The sequence below is a fragment of the Clarias gariepinus genome, chromosome 8, assembly GCF_024256425.1.
Source record: "Clarias gariepinus isolate MV-2021 ecotype Netherlands chromosome 8, CGAR_prim_01v2, whole genome shotgun sequence".
Lineage (NCBI taxonomy): Eukaryota > Metazoa > Chordata > Actinopteri > Siluriformes > Clariidae > Clarias > Clarias gariepinus.
The window spans coordinates 21,532,272-21,547,705 of record NC_071107.1 but is presented as its reverse complement, the minus strand read 5'-3'; the positions used below and the strand labels follow the sequence as shown (position 1 = coordinate 21,547,705).

Sequence of the window (15,434 nt, the reverse complement as noted above, 5' to 3'; positions counted from 1 at the left end):
ACTGGTGTGTTGAGTATTTTTTTTATACAAGTAATAAAACATTAAAATACCAGTACACACAATACAATCTGGTTTTCAGATCTAATGCTCAAACGTGTCCATGACTTTTCTTTTCAGGGGCTTTATGTGCGAGTCATCTACATATGTACAACTACTAGACTTTATTTTAATGTGTTTAATCTTTCACATTTTTATCCATCATTATAAAAAAATGACCCATATCATTGTTTCAACAAACCAAATTAACTGAAGAAAAATTAAACCATCAAGCATGTGACATTTTCAACTTAGAATGTAATTTCCACTACTTTCTAATGTATAGTACACACAGGCCTAGTAATTCAACACCCCTTTAGAACATTCAATATTCTGAACATCTTAACATTTCTCTTTTGCTATTATGTTATTCTGTGCACTCAGGGATCATGTGCAGCATCAGCAAGTCTTGACCTCTACGCACCACCATGTTAATGCTGTCACTTGTCCTTACTGCATTGTAGATTTCTTCTGATGTGCTCACCTTTACTCCGTTGACCTCCACCACAATGTCACCTGATTTCATACCCGCTCTAACACACACAAAGAATACAAAATGAGGTTGCATGACAAAATGGTGTTTATAAACCGGACACACTTACCGTTCACTTTATTAGGAAGTGAACAGTAAGCATACAGTATTCATGCATATACTGAATCTAAATCAGCCGATCATGTGGCAGCAGTGTAATGCAAAACATCATACAGATGATCTCAACAGCTTTAGTTAATGTTCACATCAAACATCCGAATGGGGAAATCATATTTTTGTGACTTGGTTTGGTTGCTGGTTCCAGACAGGCTGGTCTAAATATTTTTATAAACTGATGGTTGAAACAGAATCTTTCATTTCAAGGCAATGTACAGTATATACATATATTATCACTCATGTATGACAGCAACAGTTTGCAGTGGTTCATTTTATTTCTGAGTAATGTGCTGTCAAACCATACTGCAAAAAATATACAAAAAAATGAGGCATTGAATGTTGTAAGTGTTTACAAACAGTAATAAATTTTACACCATGTCATAAATTTGTAAGCAGTTTGTAATCAGTGACACTATTGTAATCTACTGACCTGTTGGCTGGAGAGCCAGTGATGACACGATGGATGAGGATTCCATGTGCTACATCAGGGAATGAGTGGTCACGCATCTTCAACTCAGCAATTATACTAAAGTGTAATAAAACATCAAGAATGACTGCAGGTCTGATAAGTTGTAGCTGTGTATTTTTAGTAAGTGCATTTTCATTTCTACATGAGCATTAATGGGTCAGGTACCTCGGTGTGAGAGTTAACATCATCACTCCGATGTAGCGCCGTCTGCTTTGTGACCCACTAAACCAGGAACCTGTGAACAATGTTTCCAAAATGAGAGATTGAGAATCAGCATCATAAATGACAAAAAAATTATATGACAATGATCCATCTTACTCTTTTGATTGGCTGCACGCTCAAGGAAAAGACGAAGTCTGTCAGAGGGAATGGCAAATGAAATCCCAGCAGTCACCTTCATGGTATTAATACCAATCACCTCGCCATCCTGAGTTTTGTTTTTTTTTTAAAACGAGTTTGTGATACAGTGCTTTAATTCCTGTGTGCTAATGTGTTATTTATCATATAGGCATTTATTCCCAAAACAAACAAAAAAAAAAGAACTCACCAAATTAATAAGTGGACCACCCGAATTCCCAAACTGTAAAGGTACAAGGCAGTAGATAAATATAAAGCTTTTACATTTTGTTTTTAAACATTTGATATGAACAGGCAATCTTAATTAGACAAAGTGGTACAAGCTTACATCAATAGCAGCATCAGTTTGTATGTAGTCCATGTTGCCATTAGACAGGCCCAGTTCTTTGCTGCCTCTCTGAACTGAACTAACTATTCCAGATGTGATGGTGTTCCTTAGGGCGAAGGGGCTGCCCATGGCAACCACAAACTCCCCCTGACGTACATCTAATGAATTCCCAAGACGCAAGGTGGGCAAGGGATTCTGAAAATAACCAGAAGAACTGAATACCAATGACAAAGCATTGAGAATAAAAAAAATAAAAAGTTGTAACCAATAATGAACATGAGTGTTACCTTGGCACTGATCTTAATTGTTGCAATGTCTGCAGCCTGGTCCACATCTTGTACAGTTGCATTGTACGTCTCTCCGTTGGTCAGTTTGACACGAACCCCACGCTTGTTGGCTACTACATGGGCGTTTGTAACGATGAGGCCATCAGCACTGATTATGAAGCCAGAGCCATTGGAGATGGGGATCTCACGACCAGAGAACGGATGCCTGTTAAGACATTATGTCCAGAATAGCTTAGTCTACAAAAGTCTGCAGTTGTCTATTCAAAGTCTAGTTTCATATCCCACCAGTGCCCCACACCCAGCCACTGGAGTTGTGCTGGTTCCAAGGCCGGATAAAAATGAGGGTTGCGTCAAGTGTAAAACCTGTGACAAGAATTTAACTGTACGGATCAGATGATCCACTCTGGGGTCCACTGATGGGAGCAGGCTGAACACCACCATCTTTTTTTTTTTTTTTTTTTTTTTTTTATAAATAAAAAAATATAAATAATTATAAATATAATTTAAGTAAGTACAAACATTTCCATACATCTCATAAGACAAAGATATCATAAGACAAAGAATTGTAATCAATGGCAAATTAAATTTAGTATTTTGGTATTCATAGGTCTAACACTGTTGTAATTTTACCATAGGCCTATAATTGTGCACAGTTGTGTTATTAATATTTTGAAAGTAGGTTGTTTTAAAATTTAAGAAAGTTGTATAAATCTATAACTACATAGCCAAAAAGTTGCACCATGTTGTACCATGTGACTGTACCATCAGTCATGTGTGCTTATTTGTACATCCCATTCCACATTAAGTTCCCCTTGCTGTTATAATAAGATGCACATTTCTGGGATGAATTTCCACTAGATTTTGGAGCATCTCTCTGGAGATTCAGCCACAAGAGCATTAGTCAAGTTGAGCATTGATGTTAGGGAACAAAGGGCTGCATTCCAGTTCATCCATAAGGTTGAGGTCAGGGCTCCGTGTAGGCCACTCAAAATCTTCCACTCCAACACTGCATGCTTCTAGCTTTGTGGTCTGATAATTGAAGTGCAGATACTGGCTTGCGACACCCATAATTTACAAAGCCAGACCTTACAAATTTCGTCTCAATTGTGGCTTTATTAGCCCTTAAATTAGGAAAATGTATTTAGGGCGTTGTAGCCAAGAAGGTAACCAAGTAGTGGATATAAGTGGATACTTTTTTTTTTACTTTTACCTCACTACATCCTACAACAAATATTTGTACTTTTTACTCCGTTACATTTTGGCATGGTAACCTGTGCCAAGTTGTCATGCGGATCGGATGGTCCGCCTCTTAACTGAAGCAGCCGCAAGTCCAACATAGTGTTACATAACCAGAGTGGTGCGCAATACAGTATTATATTTGAATCTGTATTATCACCATCTTTTGGCTTTTATGCACAATTTGCCTTCCCTAAAAATGTAGCAGTTGTTTGAAATCAGATTACGATAAAACAACAAAGCTAATGCAAACTCAGTACTTAATAATTAATAAATAATAAATCAATGCTGATTTAAAAAAAAAAAAAAAAAACAGGGAGTCTTCAGACATCAAACTGTGTCTTTGGGTTTTTGGATATGTCAGGTAGAATAAAAGTTATTATTACTTTTATAACGCATAAATTTTACCATTACCGAAATATAGAAATGACATCAAAAGAAATTAGAACTCTCAAAATGACCATATTATTATTATTATTATTATATTTGGTCATAGAAACAATTGAAAACAACCAGAAAAACAAGTGATAATGTGTATTTATGCAATTTCTTTGCCTAAGTGACCCATTTTCTTTCATTCATTTATTTATTTTCTTAGGCTTGTTTGTTAAAATAAACTAAAATTCAGCTTATCATATTGTCTAGGTTGTGCTGAAAAAAAGCATGTCATTCTATAACTGGACAATCTTGAGCCCTATATATGTTTATTTAAAAAAAAATGCAAAATATTATACCACATCTTTATAATCCAATGCACCTTCTGTTTACTATAGCACATTCACTACACATTACTATATCACTATATATACCGTAACTGTATAACATAATGCATCTTCTCTTTGTATAACACATTGTTATTTAATGTAAATAGGCCACTTATGCACTTCTGGTTAGCATTTTATTGGCTCTGTACGAGTATAAAAAAAATTGAAATTGCATTTTAGTGGTTTCTCAACTCCCAGCAGACCAAATCAACTAATTTTCATCTTTTATTTAATTGAAGTGCAAGTCAAGCTTTTTCTTAATTGAAGACTGAGGTAGTTTTACAGTCAAACTCACCGTCCTAATATCTCAATGTAAACGACAGCAGGCGCGGACTTCTCCACTACATCCGCAATAAAGTTGTACTTATACCGCGGACCGTCGCCTTTGTATTGGGAAGCACAGTATGCTGTAGGCACGAGGTAATGGAGTGCAGTGTTTGTGAGAGACCGTGTCCTCTGAGAGACAGCTTCACCCCGCTCGTCTCTAACACTGTTTAAAGCAGCTCCGGTCAGAGCGAGTCCTAACGCCGCGGCTCTGAGAAGACCTCTCCGAGCTGAACCAGCACCATCATCGCCGCAGCCTTCGCGTCCTTCTCCTCCCAACACTGGAGCTCCAATGGTGGGCGTGTTTTCATTAGTTGGTTTCTCTAAACCCGCGTTGGAGAAATACCGTACAAACTTTACATGACGTCCACTCTCCTGGAGGCGTGGGACTATCCGGATGAGGGGACGAAGTGTTGTTGCCATATTGCATCAGATACTAAATGACTCGTCAGGACACTCCGTTTCCCAGACGCTATTCTGTATGTAATGTAGACCTTATTACCGAACTTTCTTCGAAAGATCCCAACCACATCAAATTAAACTCAAGATCGAAGTTTTACAGTAATTCTTTACTACCGCCACATACTCCGTGCTCCGGAAGTCTACAAACTGCGCATGCGCGGTCGTGACCACTCAAAAATAGGGAGGAATTTAAATGTCAGTTTCCGTTAAATTCCGTTAAGTTTTCCATTAAAAAAAAAGAAGCTCGTGTGTCAATCTGAACCGGAAGGCTGAAAGTGTGTGAAAAATAAATTTGAAATATATTTTTGTTACTTGGTTCAAGATGAGAAAATATTTTTTTTTTTTAATAATTAAATATTAATAATCAATACACCGAACTAAATTGTGATTGGCTGAGCCAAGACTGCAAGAATCCTCTAACAGTAAGGAGCAAACAAGAACATTTATTAGATTACTGAAATAATACCACGGCAATTAAATTACTCTTGTGGAATATTTGTAATATTTTATATTAAGGAGCAACTGTTGACATCTAGTATTACGAATTAAATTATTAGTACAATTAAATATTAAATTAATGTGATGTTAAGGGAAAAAACATGAATAGCTTTCCCTAAAGCATCTGATGCTTCCTTTTCTGATATTGTCTTGACTTGTCCTGTGTCTTGAACTCTTCAATTAAGGTGATTTTTACAGTGCCATGTTGTAGGCCTAACACCCAACCCTCCTATTTCATCCGGACGAAGTGACCCAAGGGCCAAACAGTGCAACCCGGCGGTGGCAGGGCTTAGAGCACCGACCATCTGATCAGCAACCTAGAGCCAAAACTAACATAAAACAGTCTCAGCCTAAGCCATAAAACGACGTTTGTTTAAAGCTTATGAAGGTTGCCAGTGTCAGTCGTTAAACGATTTTCTTCTATCTTCAGAACTGAGGAGTGCGCACAGTGCAGGTTCTCTAAAACTTTAAGAAAGGGTATAAAAAGAGAAAAAATGGAAAGCGCAGTGTACCGTAACCCTGTTTTATCAGCACAAAAAAAAAATTGAGCAAATCCATGTTAATAAATGCTGTATGTTCTGGGTGTGAATTTTAAAGCTGAAGTTATACAGATAAAATTTAGGTGCATCGTTTTTTTTTAAAAGTGAAAGTCTGAAATGTTAACGTAGGATCTATTAGTAATTACGTCAACAGTGTTTCAACAGTTTTTATGGGTGGAAATGAAAAAACTTCCTTATGTCATTGTCCTATTACATCACACACCGGTTCTACGTCATCATGTTGCTAAGATACAGAGGGTCGGCTAATTACTGGCACTTGGTAATAATCTTGGAGTTTGACAAGGAAATGTTGTTGTTAGTAAGCTAGATCTAAATAATCTTATAGCTGGAAAAAAAAACTTACTGTTCATAAAATAATACCTGAACACAACAGTGCATGGTAAGTGCATATAGATTACAAATATATAAAATAATAAAAAAAAAAACACTTGTTATAACTACTACTTTCTATTAAGATGCTAAAACAAACGGCTGATAACTCATTGCTTTTGTAGATTAAAAAAAAGAATTTAGCAGCACCAGTTAATACATACTCATACGTATAATTAAGTACTTCACAATCACTGATTCGTGGTTCTAAATAGCATCCTGAATTGTCTGCAGGATTCATTGCAGTGAAATTTATTAGTTGGGGCAACAACATTTTACAGAGTGCTATAAGATTACTAAAGCATGGACTAAATTAAATGTTATACTAAAACACTTGTGAAGCTGCTAAGCAAACAAAATCCTTTAGAAAAAATAAGCTTAGCCATTAGACACTTTTAAAATGTACCAAAAACATATCTATTATTTCTACAAACCTAAACATTATCAGGACCATGTGTTGCATATAACCTCATCTGGGACATGAACACATGACAAAACTGAGCCCTTGATCCACAATCAGTTCTACATAGAACACACAACATGAATGTTTATAACTGAAACACAAACTTTTACTTAGGAAACATAATTACAGTGGACATATAGTCATATAGGTTTGACAGCACTCGTAGAAAGACATGCAATATTTTTCAGTCTCTTTAATCCTGATGTTTTGATCAATGCTGTTTATTGCTGCACAGTTCGTCTGGCCACTTGTCCCTCCTTATTTATTGCAAAGTTGTAGTTTTTGGGGTTGTCCAATGCCTCTTCAATCCGCTGATCCAAATTTTCCAGTGTAATAAAGTTCTTTGCCTCTTCCTGAAAGAGAGATATCGTAACGGTAAATGTCTTATCACACTTTCACATTCGTGCATTTTTTATTTGTGTGTTGTTCTCACCTGTAACTGCAGGATTTCTCTCTCTTTTTCTTTTATGTAATTCTCAAACTCTTGTTGACGCAAAATCGCTGCCTCTTCCCTCCTCTGTTTAGAAGCCTCAGTCTCTGTCTGCACACGCAGCTCACTGGCAGGTACAATAACATATATGGTCATTCCATGCTGAAAACATGCCAGCACATTTTGTGACAGGACTTAAATTTTATTTTTCTGTCTCACCGGATTTTTCGCAATCTGAGGTTTTCTGCATCATTCCAGTCCATTAATGATCTGTGTTCCTCAGCCTCCTGCTTGGCTCTTTCTTCTGCTAAAGAGCCAGTCTCTTCTTCATATCGCTTTCTCAGCATCTCCTCTTTAAACTGCAACCTGTGCACACACAAATAAGTAATGCATTAGACCAATTAATATGAAATGTGCAGAATTTCATCTTCTATCTACATCTAGATTGTACGTGGCAGACGACGTCAGGCCATATACATGGTCTGACATATTTTAAGACACTATAATATTGGGACTTATGAACTTGAGTTTAGCAATAAGCATTTGCTGCTTTAAGGAGCATTATGGGAGGTAATTTATACCTGCAGCCATTAGGCTCTTTAAGGAGTCCCTGCAGAGCCACTGTATTGTTGCCTTCTTGTTAATGATGACGAGTAAAGTGCCACTGTACATTTGTTTATTCCCTCAGCTGCTGGACAATCTTACACACAGTATGCACAATATTTGTACGAGTGTCTTCTGAAGACATACTATCTCCCTGTACATGTGGATATGTATGTACATGTATTTGCATAGCCAGATAGTTAGAACTATTAAATTAATTGAAACATGGTCATTCATGATTTTGGCTTAGAATGTTTATCAAAATAATTGAGATTAAACTTTTTTTTTATTTACATTATTGAGCAGCATTCCCTTTTGCAATAAGGTCATAATTTTATTAATCCATCGCATCCATATACTTTACAGCAGTGCACTTTAGCCTTTTACTAAAAGCCAAAACTTACTTTTGTCATTTTTTTATGTTTTTCAGTTAAATCATAAGATTTTAGGGGGAAAAAATATAAAATTATTATTTTTTTTTTTTTTATTAAATAAATGCATAATTTTTCATGTTGAATAATCATGACCTGATTGTTACTAGTGATGGGCCGATCCACGATTTTCCAGGTCCGATCCGATTCCGATACACGACTGTCGATACCGATACAGATTCCGATATAATACAACTTTTTACTTTAATATTAGCATTATTTTTGTTGAAATTGTGCTGTTTGTAAGGTTACATCACAGAATAAATAAACTATTAAGCACTTGTTAGAAGAGCAAAAAATATACACAACTACTTTGAATTTAAAGGCATTCCAAAGGAATTTATGTCACACTTCACAAAAAGGTAGCAGCAACAGCTGTAAAATTTTGTAAATATCAAAAACACAACAATCTTGGTTGTAATAAGTTCAAGTATTATGTCCATTTTAGCAGCAACAACTGTGTAAAAAATAAAAGTGCAAAACTAATACATTTTAAATAAATATCTTAACTATCAAAAAAGTTAAAAAACAATAAGCCCAGACGCATCTATTTGACAGGTCAAGCAACAGACCAACAACAGCACCAACTGAATAGGGCTTTAAAATAAAACTGCAAAGAAATAAACATCTTCAGAGTAAATAAAAAAAAGGTCAGTTAAAAAAAACCGACGAGCGTCTGCTGCCTGGTGTCTTTTTCCCTGTTTGCTAGCATAAACTCCTGGTACTCTTTCCCGTGAAATCTCTGCAGGTGCTTGATTAAATTAGTTGTATTGTCCGACGCAACCGTACATACACAAGCAGTCCTACAAATATTTGAAGAAAATCCATAATCTCTAAAGAACATACATGATTCAAATGTATTAATGGAACAGAAAGTGGTGCATCAGTAACATAACTAGTAAACATATAATATTTGTCTACTTTATCATTATAAAAACTCATTTGTTATTTCATACTGTTAAACTATCAAACAAGTCTATTATAAGAACATTTTAGTTGTGGTTTAGGGATGCTCATTTAAACCTGATTGTTATCATGATGTTACATTATAAATATAATACATAATATAATATATAAATAAATATTACAATATATTTGGCAGCTCAGGCCTTTTAAAATTAGTGTACATGATCTGGGAAAAGTAGAATCTATTTATTAACTGTTGCTTTGGTGCACACTTATAATAGTCCTATATTAATATGTTTGATATCAATTCAATTTCTTGTTTATAAATTGAATATCCACCGTCTGAAATCAGAGACCCAATTAGATCATAGAGTAGATTCTCTGTTGGTGTCCAGGCATCTTTTGAATGTATGTATTATATGTCTGTGAGTGAGGCTGATGTTGAAGATCATGACATAGCTGTGTTCGAGGTGCTTACCTCAGCGCCCGCATGATGAGGTTGTACTCAGTGTAGCGCTCCTTCAGCACCACCATCTCCACAGGGTCCACCGGGGGCGGGGTCTTGATTCGGCCCGCTTTGGACTTAGCTTTCGGGTCAGTGCGAGACTTTCTGCCCCGCACGCTCTCGAGCACAACACCAAACCGAGGAGACAGCACGAGAGAGACCGGAGTCCGGCTCCGAACTACAGCTGAAAACATTTTAAGATCGTATGTGTGTTGGATTAACACCCCACTCGATATAAACAGAGCTGCTGCTGCTGCTGCTACAAACTGTGCGGAGATGTAACATTGAGCCTCGGCCACGAGGTCGCCATATTAACGACCTTTCACAGAGGAAGTACTTCTTCTTTTCTATGGTACTGAGCGTGAAAGGAAATAAAAGCAAACCAGCGCCGACTAGCGCCGAATGGTTCGATATAAAATTGCTATATATTTGCGTTGTCCGTTGACTCTAAACTAAATAATAAATAAATGGAAACCTATGGGTTTTTTTTTTGTGGGGGGGCGGGGCACACTGCATGATTTCCTCAGTTACAGGCATTAGCTCAAAATTATCATTTGTTGTTTTTAATTTATGAAGAGAAAATAACCATATATTTTACAAATAACCTACCGTCACAAGTTTCACAAATGGAAAAATGGAAAAATACAAAATTTCTGAATGCTAAGGAATTAGCTATTAGAAATAATTAAAAAGACATTAAAACAAGGCCACCATTAGACTCTAGAAAGTGTGTGTGTGTGTGTGTGTGTGGAGTTTGCACCCCACCTTGTGGCCAAAGTCTCCTAGGATAGGTTCCAGGCCTCCACAACCCTGTACAGGAAAATCATTATAGATGATTAAGTGTTTAAACGTTAACACTACAAACTGTACACTACAAAATAATAAATTGGATAAGATGTTGCCACATGTCTATTTGGCCCAGAAACTAAAGTGTTAATGGTGTAACGTGTGTAGTTTTAAAATGACTATTTTCATTCATAGTCATTCATTTCCAAAGCCGCTTATCCTGTACAGGGTCGTGGGAAGCCTGGAGCCTAAGCCAGGAGACTTTGGGCACGAGGCAGGGTACATCCTGGACAGGGACCATGGGACGAAACAGGAGTAACCAAAGGAAACCAGACAAGTACAGGAAAAACATGCGAATTCCACACACTCACATACCCCTCGCCCCTTCGAGGTGCAAGGCCGTTATGGTGCTAATCACCATAATGCTAATCACTACACCACCATGCTGCCTAATCATATTCATTTATGCATTTCCGTTTCAGTTTTTTTGTGATTTTGGCAAACAAGGTAATTCTTCGATTAAACCCCAGATTATGGAGCTGTGAAACAAATGAGACAAAATTGGCACACATGTATCCTAATTAATGTTCTATAGCATGCTAGAAATGCAGTGGAGAGACTAAGATTCTTTTTTTTAATGTCCACCTAAGCATAAGCAAACAATTGAACATTTAATTATTGATCTCTTAGTGGAATTCTTTTAATGATTTCTTAAATGAACATTAAAGAAGGTGTGTGTGTGTGTGTGAATGTAAATGAGTGAGAGAGAATGAGTGAAAGAGCAGGAGAATGTTCACTACTGGTCCTATGCTAAAATAGCTGTGTGAGAAACACACAACTTTATTTTACTGACTCAATCTTTCAATCTATAATTATTGCAGAGATCTTTGACCCAGACATTTCTTAGAATCTATAGTTTCTAAAAAGAAAAAAAAAGAAAGAAAAAAACACACAAATGAGTTTTGCATTGGTTTTATTCAGTAGGTATTGTTTTAGGAGCAGAGCATGTTTTACAGACATCAGCACATAATGAGACTGGTGTCCATTACTTCTCTGCTTGTTGTTTAACCCACTAGCAGTTGACTTAGTTTCACATTGATGGACAGATGTAACAGAAGCAGATGTGAGCACATAGATTGCTGTAGTGTTTTTTTTTTTTTATAAAGATGAACACATGTTTCTACCTAATGATTCTTCAGTAGCATTGTTCAACCTTTCTATTTAAGATATTTCTATTAAGTAAAATACAGTATCTCAATATTATCGCAATATTAGGATGCAGACTAAAAGTTATCTAGGGACATGAACAGTAAGCAAATAAGCGAATGAGTGCTGCAGCTCTGAATGGCCTGACAAACCAGTCAGTTGGTTTACTTACTCCACTTACAGTGTCGGTGTACAGAGTAACATCCTCTTGCTAGATTTTGGGTCAGGACAACAAAGTCACTTCCTTAGTACATTTCTTGTGCCTAATGCAAGATTGGTTTAAAATGAATCCACCTTCATAAACAACTGGCTAATTGTTTAGACAAAGAGGATTGATTACCAGCCATGATTGGCACTTTAAGAAAAACTGAGGAGTGATAATTCACCAACAAGAGGATATTAAACTCTGACTGGGCAAGTGCTGAGCATAGTGTTTTCTCCATGGTGTCTTTGTTTCATTTAAAGTGTGAAGAAGAAGGGGGAAGATCCTGGTTTACCTCTTGTGTAACACAAGGGCTCATTTCTCTTTAAATCAGTGATGGTGGTAATGTAAATATGGTTCAGTGTCATAAAGTTAGGTTGGGTCCTAGGGTTAAAGGTTAAAGCAAGATAGTTTGGAGTTTGCAGTTAAAAGTCCTAAAAATGCAGTTAAAAGTCATAGAATTAAAATCCGGTGTGGATGCTTTTATTTCAGCCGAATTGGGGTCGCACTTAAATTCATTCACTCCGGCTTATTGGGGAAAATTTTGAAGACCCCTGGGTAAAGGGGCCAGCCTTATATCCTAATATCTATTATATTAGGCAACAACATTGTGGTAATCGTCAAGAGAAGGTTTGGTATGCATAAAGGTGGAGTAACAATGGGTAATGATGGAGATTTTGAAGTTGGATTCGTAGGTCTAGATTTACGCCAAAACAGGCACAGAGCAGTACGTCAGGCGAATCTCCTCCCCCTCAAGCAGCTGCCTGTTGAAACAAATATGAACAAAATCACAGAAACAAAAATCAGAACGAGCATAGCATGGAAGACTAAAAGAAAAGATCTTTAAGAGTAATTTAGTATTGCAGTTTTAGAGTTTTGCATTTTTTTAACAGTGGCTACATTACTACTCAAACAATAACTAATGCAAGCAATTATTTAACACTCTTATTAAATTATATGCCCTGAATTATTAGTATTATATATTATGCGGTAGACTATAAGAGTATGTTATTACTTGTATGCTGCAATTTCAATGTCCAGGGCCATCTTTACGTTCAGCAGATCTTGATATTCCCTCAAGTAGCGCGACATCTCCTCTTTAGCCTCAGCAATATCCGTCTCCAGATGACTTATCCTCTCCTACAGAACAAACAGTAATTACAAATACTAAAGAAAATGCTGCAGAGCAAGGATCATCCCATAAATTTGTAACATATATGTGTCTGGATACACATATTCATATAGGCAAACCATCAAATATGCAACAAAATGCTGATATTCTGATGCCTTATACTGTTACTACAGCTACAGTCTGTGGATGCTGAGTAAAGCTGTTTAGTCATCCATCAGCCGTTACAGTTACAATGAGTCAGCAGTCTGCACCAGAAGCTGTGCACAGTAGATTAGGTCTTTTATTTGTAATGTTATTAGTTTTGTGCTGATCTGCAAAAATGCTGCAATTGTGTCAAGTAGACCTATTGCTCTCCTAGACATATTTTTATTGCTTTATGTTCTGTTTCATTAAACTACCTCTGTATGAATCACCAGAATACCATATTTGTCATGCAGCAGATATTTTAGATATAGCCTAATGTGTTAGTCACTAAAGAATGCCTTCAGCAAGTGATTTATATAATACCTGATACTTGGCAACCTCCTCACTCTGCGTCTCCTCTAGTTCTCTGAGCTGTGCATTTAGTGAGTTGATGACACTCCTCAGAGTTTCAACCTCGGTGGAACATGCAAGCAGCAGCTGGCGGTGCTTGGCCGTTTCCTCGCGCACCAAGCGCACAGCCTCCTGCTGCTTGTCAGCTACTTGTGCCACATTGGCCACTTTCCCCTGGTACCAGGTTTCGGCGGTTTGCATGTTGCGCCTGGCCAGGCTTTCGTACTGGGCACGGATCTCCCTCAGGGCGGCTGAGAGATCTGGTCTGCTCACATCTGGCTCCATGCTGAGACTAGACACCTGCAGCTGCACCTTCAGCCCCTCCCGTTCTTCTGCGAACACCTGCTTCACAAAGGCTAACTCCTGTGCCAAAGACATTACTCTGACCTCAGCATCACAGCTCGACAGTGCTGTCCTGTCCGCCTCATCCCTTGCACGCTGCAGCTCGTCCTCGGCCCGCTCACGGTGCCGCACCTCCTCCTGCCAGCGCTTTTCCAGCTGCTCCTGCTCCTCCTGCAGCTTGTCTCTCCTCACCTCCATGTGTTCCTTGTCCTGAGTCTCATGGTGCAGCTGCTGGCGAAGATCTTGTGCCTCCTGCCTGTACAGCTGCTGCAGCCGAGATGGCTGAGTCTGCATGCCCTGCAGTGCTTCCAGCTGCACCATGAGCATCCGATTCTGCTGCTCCAAACGACGCACCTTCTCGATGTACGAGGCAAAGCGGTCGTTCAGGCCCACTAACTCTTCTTTTTCCTGAGCTCTCAGTCCCACCAGCTCTGCACACACCACACTTAGCTCATTTGGCTCCAAGCAGCGCAATGGCTCAGACTTCAGCAGCCGCCGTGAGGAAGTGAAGGACATCTGGGAGAGGCGGTAGGGGCTGGAATGGTTGTCCCAGCGCCGGATCAGTGAGGAGGAGGAAATTAAACTCATGATGATGAATTTTTACGTTTTTTTAAATATATATTAACGTGGAGATTTTGTTTTGAAGAAGTATGTCTTCTAGGTCCCCCTTGTTCTGCACACCATCAGTGGAGATGAACCAGCACTGCACCAGTTCAGAAATACTGCTGTGCAGCAGGCTTTATAAGGGACACACAAGCACACACTAACACACACACACAGCATCTTTTCAGCCTTAGCCAATAAGGTGCTCAGCAGTGGTGGAGGTTGGTCTTATGTTTTACTCAGATAGGAGAGGAGAGAGGGCAGAGTTTTATCATCTCTCACAACAATGTAGAAGATATAAATTCATCTGCTACTTTAATGCATTTAGTTTATATATATTATACAGTGTGTGTGTAAAATGGAAATAAGGGAGAAAAAAACACTTTGCAATCAAAATACCGTCGTCCATGTTCACAATATTAAGACATAGAGACAAAGGTCTTAATCTAGGATTTAGCGGCAATTTTAACATGAACTCCTGAACAAGCGCAACATAAGTCATAAAAGTAAGAACCTTTTGATGTGATGTACAGTTAAATGTGATGTACAAATTAATTACAGTATCTCATGTTCTCACTGGTGCGTGGAGGGTTTTCTCCCACAGTCCAACAACATGCAGAGTAGTGAGTGTGTGCACACATGTCCTGTGACGGATTGGACCCAATTTTCAGGTGTCTGCTTCTTGTCTGAAGTCTTCCAGGATAGGTTCCAGATTAATACCATGTCCATATCCATATCCATCACACTCAAATAACACTCGATACAAGGTCCATATCTGTGTCCCTCAGAGGAACAGCATCACCTTGGGTTAATTATTTATTCAGATATTGGATGTGGATGAAGACATGGTATTGGGTGTTACTGGCACAGGTAACCTTCAGCATGGTTTAAACCCTGTGGACACTTACTGTACACTTTTCGCATTGCAATACATCATATTTTAGATAAATCA

General features: G+C 38.0%; 3 protein-coding genes across 3 annotated transcripts; all 3 read right to left on the bottom strand.

Annotated features, from left to right (window-relative positions):
- Window positions 1-274: 274 nt before the first annotated feature.
- LOC128529474 (serine protease HTRA2, mitochondrial-like) lies at window positions 275-5,058 on the bottom strand. Its single transcript, XM_053503005.1, has 8 exons — window positions 4,422-5,058; window positions 2,127-2,331; window positions 1,840-2,034; window positions 1,702-1,734; window positions 1,473-1,581; window positions 1,320-1,389; window positions 1,116-1,211; window positions 275-569 (listed from the first exon to the last, which is right to left on the bottom strand). The coding sequence occupies exons 1-8, from the start codon at window positions 4,871-4,873 to the stop codon at window positions 404-406; spliced, it is 1,326 nt and encodes a 441-aa protein (XP_053358980.1). The 5' UTR covers window positions 4,874-5,058; the 3' UTR covers window positions 275-403.
- Window positions 5,059-6,886: 1,828 nt separating this feature from the next.
- Window positions 6,887-9,992, bottom strand: mrps26 (mitochondrial ribosomal protein S26). The gene is made up of 4 exons (XM_053502492.1): window positions 9,651-9,992; window positions 7,452-7,598; window positions 7,236-7,359; window positions 6,887-7,155 (listed from the first exon to the last, which is right to left on the bottom strand). The coding sequence occupies exons 1-4, from the start codon at window positions 9,869-9,871 to the stop codon at window positions 7,024-7,026; spliced, it is 624 nt and encodes a 207-aa protein (XP_053358467.1). The 5' UTR covers window positions 9,872-9,992; the 3' UTR covers window positions 6,887-7,023.
- A 1,427-nt stretch (window positions 9,993-11,419) lies between these two features.
- Window positions 11,420-14,607, bottom strand: si:dkey-33c12.3 (uncharacterized protein LOC335380 homolog). Its single transcript, XM_053502470.1, has 3 exons — window positions 13,511-14,607; window positions 12,887-13,011; window positions 11,420-12,635 (listed from the first exon to the last, which is right to left on the bottom strand). Exons 1-3 carry the CDS (start codon window positions 14,465-14,467, stop codon window positions 12,575-12,577), a joined length of 1,143 nt encoding a protein of 380 aa, XP_053358445.1. The 5' UTR covers window positions 14,468-14,607; the 3' UTR covers window positions 11,420-12,574.
- Between the last annotated feature and the right edge of the window lie 827 nt (window positions 14,608-15,434).